The sequence below is a fragment of the Helianthus annuus genome, chromosome 9 (genome assembly GCF_002127325.2).
Source record: "Helianthus annuus cultivar XRQ/B chromosome 9, HanXRQr2.0-SUNRISE, whole genome shotgun sequence".
Taxonomy (NCBI): domain Eukaryota; kingdom Viridiplantae; phylum Streptophyta; class Magnoliopsida; order Asterales; family Asteraceae; genus Helianthus; species Helianthus annuus.
The window spans coordinates 113,708,433-113,720,701 of record NC_035441.2 but is presented as its reverse complement, the minus strand read 5'-3'; the positions used below and the strand labels follow the sequence as shown (position 1 = coordinate 113,720,701).

Sequence of the window (12,269 nt, the reverse complement as noted above, 5' to 3'; positions counted from 1 at the left end):
ATTTTCAGGACATCCGCTCTGGCGCAGAGTGACTTCGATGGAAGCGAACCATTGAAACATAGCCGTAGGGCCATCTTCTCTAGTGAATTCCTTTGGACCGCATGCCTTGAACTGCTTGAAGCTGAAAGCAGTCTTGGTAGCAGCTTTAGGAGCTTCGGTTCTAGACTCCTCGGATGATTTGCTAACGTTCTCGTAAACTTCACTCACGATCTGGGGCACAACCTTGGCCACTTTTTTAGCGAGGATGGCAGCAAGGCGTTTGTCCCGTTGTTCTTGGCGAGTGAGTCATGGATGTCGGGGTCCAGATGACGACATTGTCTGCAACAGACATCGTCATAGGTCTCAGACATATCATAATCGAATCTCACCTCACACGACTACTACTAAAGCTCATAATCACATAAACACATAAGCACGAAGTCACATATTCACATAAACAAAGAGGCACGTAAGCACATAAACACGTAGGGCACAGAAACACAGAAGCACATAGTCCACCTAAAAGCACATAGGAGCAGTCAGAATACAAAAACCTATCATTCAAAGTTCGCGAGCGTTAGAATATAGCGATCGCGTCTAACATTGCGATTAGTATAGTATAAGCGTATAACATAGCATGAGGTCATCCATGATTTAGCGATTTTCCAGCGTTTTGAGGTAGAATTGCAGTGCGACTCGTGTGTGTCGATCAAAGTGAATGCAAAATCGAATAATTCCCCAAAATTAAACACATATACAAGTAAATACACATACAAACACATAAAATCAACGAGTCATCAGAGTCAGCAGTTGCAGGCTCAGAATCGAAACACATAAAAATCGAGAAATAGATTGTCTGCGGCTATTAGACATTGACTACCCAAAGCGATTCGACTATTTTCAAGGACTTGTTGTACCCATTTTGACTTTCAGGATCGTGTTCCTGCCTCGATTCTTGGGCATCCGGCATCCATCCCTCTAGTCATTTAGTGACTTCAGGTCGTTGGAGTCCGTCGAGACTTTGGTGAGAGTTTTGGAAAAACCAAATAAAAGTCGAAACAAGTCGTCAAGGTTAGGGTTTCACCCCTGGCTTAACAACCTCTTTCCTATCTCAGTAAATTGAAGACGAAAATTTCGCGCTAAAGTATGGATTTCACTCCTGATTCAACGCGAATTCTCGCGTTTTATAGATAAATACAGATCAAACAAGCAATTAAATCGAGAGTTTGCGGTTTTCACACCTATCCCAAAACGATATTTCGAGTGCAGTGATAGTGTAGCGTAGATGAGAATGACGAAGAATAGCAAGTAAGCTCATACATAATCCCTACTGGAGGTGTATGAGTCGGTCTGTTGGTTCCTAACTATAGACTAGGTCTCTAAGACATCGTCCCGGACCAGGTCGAGTCTTGCCTAATTCCGTATAGTTATGGCTCTGATACCAATCTGTCACACCCCAACCGATGGCGGAAACATCGGGGCATGGCACTGAGCGAAACAGATTGTCCAGAAGTTTCCATAACAATTATCATTACAAATAAATTTAAAATAACATGTCCCATACCATGTCTCAAAAGGTAAACAAATTATTACAGACAAAATCTAGGCAATTAGTTCTGTTCCAACAACTCAGATTCAAATTGTACAGACTATTTGTTGGCCTCCAGGACCTTATTCTAGCCTCGCTTTCCTAGCGGATAAGCATCCTAAACACCGGTCACATACGTTAAAATAAAGTCAATACAAATAGTGTAAAGGCGAGTATACAAGTTTGATAATAGCATATAGAGTTCGAAATAGTTTACGCATAACCAGCACGTACACAGAGGAAAACGAAGCATGTTAGTTATCGACATGAACCTATCGATACCAATGACTACGGGTCGACTGCCCAAGGCAGTTCGCAATACATGATTACCATCGTAATCCATGCAAGTAATTGTCCTTAACAACCCCCGAGTGAACGGGTGCTGAGTCCAAACTATAGTACTATCGTCGTTAAGGCAGGAAGACAGCATTCCATGTGTAAACATAAAAAACAAGCATTCATTAAGTCACGTATAACATGCGGTAACGGTTAGCGTTTAAAGTATTGCGTAGTGTGTTCGATTGTGATTTTGTATAAGTAACGTATGTAACACCCAAAAGTGCATAAAGCAAAACGGGATCGAGTATACTCACAGCGGTTGACGGATTGAAGGGAGCGCTTGAGAGTAAGATTAGCCTGAATAGTTCGATAGCATAACGATAAGTGACGCGTAAAACGGAAAGCAAGTGTTGGTGGATCGAACAGCTGGTTGATCGGTTGGTAGTCCGATCGGTCAGCTGACCGTGCGGGTGACTGTCCGTTCGGATGACCGTTCGAGTGGATGGTTTCTTCCTTTAGAAAGGATGTGTTTGTGTATGATGGTTTGACGTTTGAAATTTTTGTTGTAGCATTTGAAAACATTGAAGTGTCTCTACCTTTCAGGTCGGTCGATCGGACAGTCGTTCATTCGGCCGGCAACCCGTTCGGCTGGGCACCTCAGCGAGAACAAGTTCATAGCAGGTTGTCACTCGATCGGGCAGCAGTTCGATCGGGTGGCATTCCTAGTGCATTGAACATGTTGAAAATTGTTTAAGTGTTGAAGTTCAAATGTCTCATGGTACGTTAGCAGTTCGATCGATTGGCAGTCCGATCGGACAGTAACTCGTTCAACACTCAGACTTCTTAGATTACCAAAATGGTTAAGTGTGGGTCCCAAGGTGCAAGCCGTTCGGCTGGCCGGTCGATCGGGTGACTGGCCGATCGGCCAATAGGCCAATCGGACGGCACTTCGTCCCGGTCGTCCTGCTCATCTTACACTTGGTTGCCTTTGATTGTTCGTCGTTTTATCGAGACGTTTTGATAACGAGTCAAACAACAGGAACTTTGTCAATAGTTGGTTCTTCTGATCGGACAGGAATCACCCAAATCCGATTAGTGAACTGTTCGAGACGGTGGTTCACGTTTAACCCGAAATCGGTAAACCTCGTGGATAGAACCCGAATCTCGAGCCACACAACTACTAGAATGAGTAGTAGGTCGGCACAAGCTCCGTTTCTATCGATTTTGAGTGCATTGAGTGTAAAAGAGTTGAAAGAAAGTTGGATAACCATCTTCCAATCCTTTTCTTTGTGAATATGTTTAGATCTATGAAAGATCTTTGTTAGTTTATGTGGAAATCGGTTAGATCTAAGTTGTTCTTGGTGGATTGAGGCCAAAACATGAAGTTCTTCAAGAACACATGATGATGTCATCCTAGAACACCTTGAATCTTGGTGATTTCACGGTTAAAAGTTGAGATTTAAAAGATAGAAAGGTGTAGGAGTGCGTGTAGATCAAGAAAGTACAAGATTTAGGTCGAGATCTTACTGGAATCGAGAGAAATCTGGGAAAAGGTGGGGAGAGCGTGCTGTTCGGTCAGAGAGTTGCCAAAAGTAGAAAGAATGAAAGTGACATGGGTATTTATAGGGTTCCAAAAGAGGAAAGGGTTGGCCGATCGGCTAGGCAGCTCGATCGGACAGCCTGTCCGATCGGACGGCTGGTCGATCGACTGGTTGCCTGATCGATCGGTCGCCTGTTTCGAGTGTTCGGTGCGACGAGTTTTGCTGTTTCGATTTCGATTGTGAGCGTTGCGATGCGATAGAGTTTACTAATCAAATTACTTTTAATCCCAACTACTCATATCTCGCGCTATCTTTTCTCCACTAATTATCATACTATATCAACATACAATCATCCTTATTTCGTATTCGTTTTTCGTTTGCGATTCGATTACGATTGAGTTCGATTGCATTTCGATTGATCACCACACATAACATAAATAAACTTGCACAAGTAACACATAAGGCACACACACATATAATAATCACCAAAGTGCGTATTTCGAGTTGCGAGCGCGATGTCGATTAGATTGGCTTGATTAGCGTTTAGTTAACTTTATCGCATTGTTACTTCCTATTATTCACAGTCGTAAAGCGATTCGTAGCGATAAATATTCGTGGATTGCTGCGATTCTAACTAATTACTCCACATAATACAACTAACGTAAACATAAATTAGACTATCTACAAGTCAAAGAAGTCAAAACAGGGATTGAACAAGGAGAGATAGATCGCAATTAGCAATCTTTTCTCCCTTTGACTTCAATATTGACTTTGACGTTGACTTTCGAAACACAGTGTGTTACATCCTAATCACAACATCTATGCGTATAATTCTCTTACATACTAGTCTACGAGTATACTCATATCTAATCATGTTCAGTTATGGTTTCCATATTACATTACATCACGTGCTTTCACATTCACTTAATTTCTTTTGAACACCTTACTTTACTAGGAGCACCATTCTCTATTTATAAGCTTAATATTATGTACGAGTTCCATCACTTCACATATCTAATATATATCATAAAATTTTACTTATAAGACTTCGCCATGTTCATTATGAAACCACATTACATTCATCACCATACATGCCACATCATTGTACAAGCTCCCCTAGGTCCTCTGTTCTTACTCATACCCTACAAAACTCCATAGTAGGCTTGGGGTACCTTTGGGAAACTTAACGGGAACAAGGAAAAGTGAGAAAAATACGAAAAATTGGTTTCCAGCCGTCGGACCCACGTAGACGGCAAGATAAGGCGTCGGGTGAAAACGACAGGGAGCGCCAAACTCGGGCGTCGGCGACGCGCCTCCTGTAATGTTGACGCTGATTTTTGGTTTTTGTTATTCTACCCACTAGTCGCGTATCCTAGGAGTTCCAAGATGTGGATTAACATTATTCAAGCCCACCACATCCTTCTAAGCGTTCGTATTCGTATTTGCTCCCTTGCCTCATCTTGACCCGTTTGCCTTTCATGCTTGTGTCATCTTGACATGATGCTTATCCTTACATGTTACCCATTTACACTCTTGTTAGCATATAAGATTTTACATATCACCAATCATATCTAGTTCGTATCTCGCATTTGACTTTCAATAGTCACTTCTAACAAGTACAAAGCATAGATTTAACAATGTATCATTCCAAATTCACGCAATTTAACATATCATCAAGTATAACATATAAGGATCCATAATGCGTCATCCAATCCTTCTAGTCTTACAATCATTTTAGGATTTCTAATCATACTATTCTCATACCCGTTGACTTTTCAGAAACTAGTGTATTGTGATAACATCAGTTCGATTTATCTAGCAACACACTCAAACATAGCATACCAAACACATCAGTTGGACATTAATATTGTACAAGAACATGTTTAGCGGGGTAAAGTTCGCATTCTTCATGTCCCATCTCGTTATCAGATTGCAAATATCTTCACTAAAGGTCTTCCGAGATTCCTGTTTGACAGTTTTAGATCCAGTCTAAGCATCAGGCCTCCTCCCACTTCGACAGCATGGGTGTGATTGATATCCATAAGCTAGGAATTTGTATAATTTGAATATTCATGTGTATCTCATCTCCGAAATAGGGGTGTTAAACGGGTCATGTTTGTGGGTTGACGGGTCTAACCCCACCCAAACCCGAATTTCGACGAACCCGAACACGACTCGAACTCGAAAATCGTATGATACATATGAACCCGAACACGGTCCGAATATTTGCGGCTTAACCCGAACATGACCCGTTCAGCCTGATTTTTTTAATTATTAATTCTTTTTTCAAATAAGTATATTAAAATTAAAAGTTTACTAAAAAAACACAATTTTATGTAATGTTAATCTGCCTTTTTAAGTTATAATATTATGGCAAAAAAAATACCCACCCATTTAATTTATGACATAAAATATATTGTAAATAATAAAATATGATTTAAATGGGTTGAGTGGGTTAACCCGCCAACCAGGGGCGAAGGATCATGGGTGCCCGAGGGTGCACTCCCCCCCCTCCCCCAATGTTTCGGTTAGAAGTGTATATGTTCCGATTTTTCGTCTGAAAATTTTAAAATTATATAGGATCCCCCCCCCCCCGATTATTTTTCCTAAATGATGGGTAGTTTGGTAAATATATTTTAACTCTTATTTTTATTTTTTAACCCTAGATTACCCACCACACAATAAACTTAATACCAAATTATTAACTATCAAATATAATTATCTTGATCCCAGCCGACAGTCGTAGCTTTTTGTTTCTGCAATCAAGACTTTTGGTTCTTGTTTCTGCAATTCTGCTCTGCCGAAGACTTTTGGGCTAATTTGGGGAGAGGTGCAATCCTTATCCTTTTCCTGTTTTCCAATTCACGATTTCCCAATTCAAGATTTCCACTTTCCACCAACATTTTGGGTAACAATTCTCTATTCTTTTATTGTTATTAGGAGTGCATTCGGTAACAATTCTCTATTCTTTTATTGTTATTAGGAATGCAATCGGTAGCAATTCTCTATTCTTTTATTGTTATTAGGAATGTATTAATGTTTATTTTTATTTATGAATGAGAATCATAATTATATAAATGATAGATCTAAAATACTTAATAGATAAAGAGGACTTGATACCTTGATGATGAATTAATTAATGTATTATTAGTACTTGATGGCATGATATTAATATATTGTTTATGTATTAGTCATAGATGATTACTTCAAATATTTTATATATGATATTAATATAATTTTTATGTATTATTAGTCCATAATAATATTAATATAATGTTCCTATTCATTGTTTCCTTTTTGTTAGGAATTCATGGGAAAGACGAAAACTATTCATTCTTTTTTCAAAAGAAAGGATGATGAACAAGAGAGTAAACATCAAAAAGCTTCAACTAGTGAGCCTGAAGAGCATGAAGCACCACCACCACCACAATCAAACACAAGTCCAAACGAAGCTCCACCACCACAATCAAACTCAAACGAAGCTCCACAACCACAATCAAACACTAATGAAGTGGATGTTAATCTTTTAGAAAGAGATCCCGGTAAACGAAAACCAATGTGGGAGCATCCAGTTAATTTAAGAGAACAAGTAAGATGTGGTTATCTTTCTTTTGGACCTTACCAAATAGAACTTACAGAATATAAGTTAATGGTACAAAGAAGCAAGCTCGTAGGTTCCGATATCCTTGGTTCAAACTTTACCCTAATTGGTTAGAGTATTCTCCAACAACACATTCGGCTTATTGCTTTCTATGTTATCTTTTTTGTGACAAACCAAATATGAGCCATGGTCATGATACATTTACAGTTAAAGGGTTTGATAATTGGAATAAAGTTTGTGGGAAACAATGTGCATTCATGAAGCACATTAAAACTTCACATCATAGAGACGCCCTTTTATTCAGTCAAAACTTATTGAACCAAGAAGCACACGTTGATAATTCCATATCGAAGCCAAATAAGGAGATAATTATGAAGAACCGTTCACGATTAAAGACTACTGCTGATGTAGTTCGTTGGTTGACATACCAAGCTTGTGCTTTACGAGGACATGATGAATCTGCTAGTTCTAAAAATCGAGGTAATTTTCTGGAATTGCTAACACTACTTGCTTCTTATAATGATGAAGTTTCAAAGGTTATACTAGAGAATGCTCCTTATAATGCAAAGTATACTTCTGAAGATATTCAAAAAGAAATTCTTAGTATTATTGCAAATAAAATTCAAAAGCATATTCGTAGTGAAGTGGGGGATTCGGCCTTTTGTGTCATGGTTGATGAGTCACGAGATGAGTCAAAGAAAGAGCAAATGGCCATAGTTGTGAGATTTGTTGATGAAGAAGGGATGATACAAGAAAGGTTCTTGGATTTGGTTAATGTTAGGGATACTTTATCAGTAACCCTAAAAACAAGTTTGTGGAAACAACTTTTGCATTATCAGTTTGATGTAAGTAAAATCCGTGGGCAAGGTTATGACGGTGCTAGCAATATAAGAGGGAAATGGAACAGATTACATGCACTTGGTCTTGAAGAATGTCCTTATGCGTATTACGTTCATTGCTTTGCTCACAGGTTAGTTACTTGGTTATTTTTTTCTTTCATTATTCAGTTTGACTAAAATACTTTTATGCTTATTACGGTTTTGCTTTTTGCTAACAGGTTACAACTTGCCTTGGTTTGTGCTTCAAGGGAAGTTATTCCAGTACACCAATTCTTTACATACTTGGTTGACATAGTTAATGTGGTTTGTGCTTCTAGTAAGCGGCATGATGAATTACAAAAGGCAAAGGCAAGCGAGGTTGAAAAGTTATTGGAACTGGGTGAAATCAATTCAGGGAAAGGACAGAATCAACTTGGGACATTAAGAAGAGCTGGTGATACTCGTTAGGGGTCTCACTATAACTCCGTTTGTAGTTTGATTAAGATGTTTGATGCCATTCATGTTGTTCTCGAAGGAATAATCGATGACGTAGCTCATACTACTTTTGCTCAACGTGGAGATGCTGAAGGAGCTTGGCGTAACATGCAATCATTTGAGTTTGTCTTTATTCTTCACTTGATTGAGAAAGTAATGGGAAAAACCGAAATACTTTCTCAAGCATTACAAAGGAAATCCCAAGATATTCTGAATGCCATGGAATTAGTTTTGGCAACAAAGATTACTCTAAATAATTACAGAAACGATGGATAGGATTCTTTAATTAAAGAAGTTACTTTGTTTTGTAACAAACATCTAATAGAAGTTCCGGATATGAATGCTCCATTTACATCTACTCGGTATCGGGCTCGTAAAAACGATCTTCAATTTATATTTGAACATTATTACCGAGTAGATCTGTTTACATCCACATTGGATAAATAGATACATGAGTTAAATAGTAGATTCAATGAGCGCATGATTGAGTTGTTATCTCTTAGTTCTAGTCTAGTTTCAAAAGTGATTAACATTGATCGGATTTGTCTTCTAGTTGAGAAGTTTTATCCTGAAGATTTTACGGACCAAGAGAGGACTGGGTTACGAAGTCAGTTAGAGCTTTTTAATGTTGAATTGTCAAAGAATATCAGGCTAAGTAGTGTATCAACTATTTCTGATCTATGCAAAACTCTTGTGAAAACTAACACCCGAGAGGAGTACACTTTGGTTGATAGAGTGGTTCGGCTAATCTTGACACTTCCATCAACTGCAACAACAGAGCGGGGATTTTCAGCAATGAAAATATTCAAGAATCGCCTTCGCAATAAAATGGCAGATGCATATCTCACAAATAGCTTGGTGATTTACATAGAAAAAGAAATTGTTGATAAGTTTGATTCGGAAGACATAATTGATGAATTCAAAAATCTTAAAGGTCGTCGGGCTGAGTTGTAATTCTTCGTCCAGGTTCCATTTATCTCGTATCATTATATATATATATATATATATATATATATATATATATATATATATATATATATATAAGTCTTTTGTTTGTTATACAATATTTAGTTTTTCTATGTTCAAGAACGGGTCCTTTGAACGAATGATTTTTTTTAGTTTTATTTGGAACTATTATTATTTGACCCGACATGAATCGAATAGCCGACCTGACCCGACCAGAAACATAACGATAGGAAAAAAAATTTGAGTCCCATCACTTTACGCCCCTTCGAAACTTTTGGACAAGCTCCGCCACTACCGCCAACCCGACCGGGTTGACTCGAACCCAACTCGTTTAGCTAAACGGGTTTACGGGTTCAACCTAAAACTAACCCGATCTCGTTTAGAGTTTAGACTAAACCTGAACCCACGAATTTCGTGTTAGGTTCGTGTCAGGTTTTCAGGTTGTATTAGAAATTCACGCTCTTACTCAATATTTTAAAAACCGGTCTTTTATTTATACCGAGTTGGGCTTTGAAATGGTTTAACCAGTTGAACCGGGTTGTATCGGGCGGTTCAACCGAGTTACTAGTTAATCCTATAATACCATAAAATACAAATTCATCTAGAAAAATAATCCATTCTCAATTAAGATATACGTAACCGATCTTGGTTTTATCTTAAAACAACTATTTTCTTATAAATATTACGCATTTTAAGTACATTTTTATTACTTATAAACAATAGAGTAAATTACGTTTTTTGGCCCCTGTGGTTATATCACTTTTACTATATTAGCCCAAAATAGGATTATTATACATATGTGCCCCCATGGTCTCTATAACTAACTATTTTGACCCCTGAGTCTAACTCAACCCCAAACTCTGGTTAATTATTAGTCACATGGCAGGCACATGATGGGCATATTTGTAATTTCCCCTCCCCCTCTTTTGCTGACTATATAAAGAAAACCCTAGGCATAATTTATCACTTCATCTTCTTCGCGAGTTCTTCTCAAACCCTAATTTGATCTGGATATGTGGGTTTGATCTGCATATCCTGAGTTGGGAAGGGTTGGGTGTTGCCCCCTCCGCAGCCCATGATCTTCGATTTCCCCCAATATTCAATAGCCCTTACATCTGGGATCGAACTCAGATCATCTGATCTTCCGATTGCTTGTGCTTGTTGACTGTATTGCTCTGTTTCTTCTGTTATCTGAGTGAATCGACTGATTTGGTTTAGTTGCCTAATATGCTCGATTAGAAATCACAAGTCAGTCATCTATGATTTGGTTTAACTGCCTAATATGCTCTGATTGCTTGTGCTTGTTGACTGTACTACTTCTGATGCTTGTGTTTGTTGACTGTACTGCTCTGTTTCTTCTGTTTATCTTTTGAATTTTATGAATATTTGCTTATTTCAATTAATTGATTCATTACAATGTGTTTAGAATGTCAGAAAATAGGTATTTTAGTTGTTTTAAACCTGCAAATCCAGCTATGAGAGACATATTTTGAGCAATCTATTATCATAGTTTAAAATGGTTCTTAATTTGTAGTTTTGAAATTGAAAGAAACCAATGGCTATGATGAAATCTGGTATGGATTTAGGGTAATATTGTATGTAAATTGAGCTTAATTACCATTTTCTAAAGTCATTAAAAGGGGGAGGTGAAATTACCATTATACGCATCATGTGCTTGTCATGTGACTACTAATTAACCAGAGTTTGGGGTTGAGTTAGACTCAGGGGCCAAAATAGTTAGTTATAGAGACCATGGGGGCACATATGTTAAAAAAATCTTATTTTGGGCTAATATAGTAAAACTGATATAACCACAGGGGCCAAAAACGTAATTTACTCTAAACAATATTACATTGGACGATATGTGGATAATAGTTTCAACAGTGATGAAATATTGTAATGGGAGACACTAGTTTAATTACCAGAAATCTGGAAAATCGGTATTACCTTAATATCGTATTTTATTATAATTAAAAAAAAATCAAATTTTAAGATAATGCAAACCGGTTCAACGGTTCGAACCAGATTTACCGCCGGTACATAAGACATGCCGTATTCGAGTTTTATCGGCCTTTATCATACCAGGCCTGTATCCGGTATCCGGTTTAACCGATATAACCAACTAGTTCCTACCAATATTTAAAATATTGCCCCTACTCCAAAATAGTAAATATTATTGTATCTATGTATATCAAGGGAAATCAATTATTTAGGAATCAATTCTTGTTTCTTCACTAATTCATACATCTTAATTGGTGTTATTTAATTAGCCATCATCACATGAATCTGAAATGAGCCTTCGCCTATCTGTGTGTTGAAACTATTACCCACATAAACGCCTGACTAATGCTTCAAGCATTTTTATAAGGACCCGTCCCCGGAAAAACCAACCTGCAATCCTTGTAATGCAAGAATGTTATAAAGAAATTATTTATGCTGACTCTCCACATTCTTAACTACCGTCTCTTCATGTACTCTTGTATTAATAACTTGACCTATATATAGAGGTCCTTTGTATTTGATATGATATACTCAACATCAATAAGAAATTTATTCTCCCATTCTCCCATTCTTACTATACATTGCTAATAGATTTCTAGTTATTACATAACACGTTATCAGCACGAACGCTTTTAAAGTTGGATCATGTTATCGTAAGTCAAAGTGATCTCACATGAACAAGGATCAAGGTATGATTCGATTTTCTTTTCTTCTAAAATGTTCTATCAATGCTAACTTATTAGGTTTGGTATGAAAATCTGAATATGAGATTGTGGAAGATTACCTGGAACCATATTTTCTTGAAAGTTGTTACATGTGAATGTGGTACTAATTTTAATATACATCGTAGATGTTTCGACCCTTGAAAAATTATAATTCATTTGGTATACTCTTTGAAGCACATTATCTCTAGTCCACTTTCTTACTATTTTTCTTTTGAAATTTATTTTAACTTAGTAATAATAATATAACTTAAATTCAATCAAATGAAATTGAAAAGT

The 12,269-nt window shown here is 37.5% G+C and overlaps 1 protein-coding gene across 1 annotated transcript; it reads left to right on the top strand.

Annotated features, from left to right (window-relative positions):
* Positions 1–7,167: 7,167 nt before the first annotated feature.
* On the top strand, positions 7,168–8,577 carry LOC110876133 (zinc finger MYM-type protein 1-like). The gene is made up of 3 exons (XM_022124309.1): positions 7,168–7,958; positions 8,046–8,260; positions 8,342–8,577. Exons 1-3 carry the CDS (start codon positions 7,168–7,170, stop codon positions 8,575–8,577), a joined length of 1,242 nt encoding a protein of 413 aa, XP_021980001.1.
* The last annotated feature ends 3,692 nt before the right edge of the window (positions 8,578–12,269 follow it).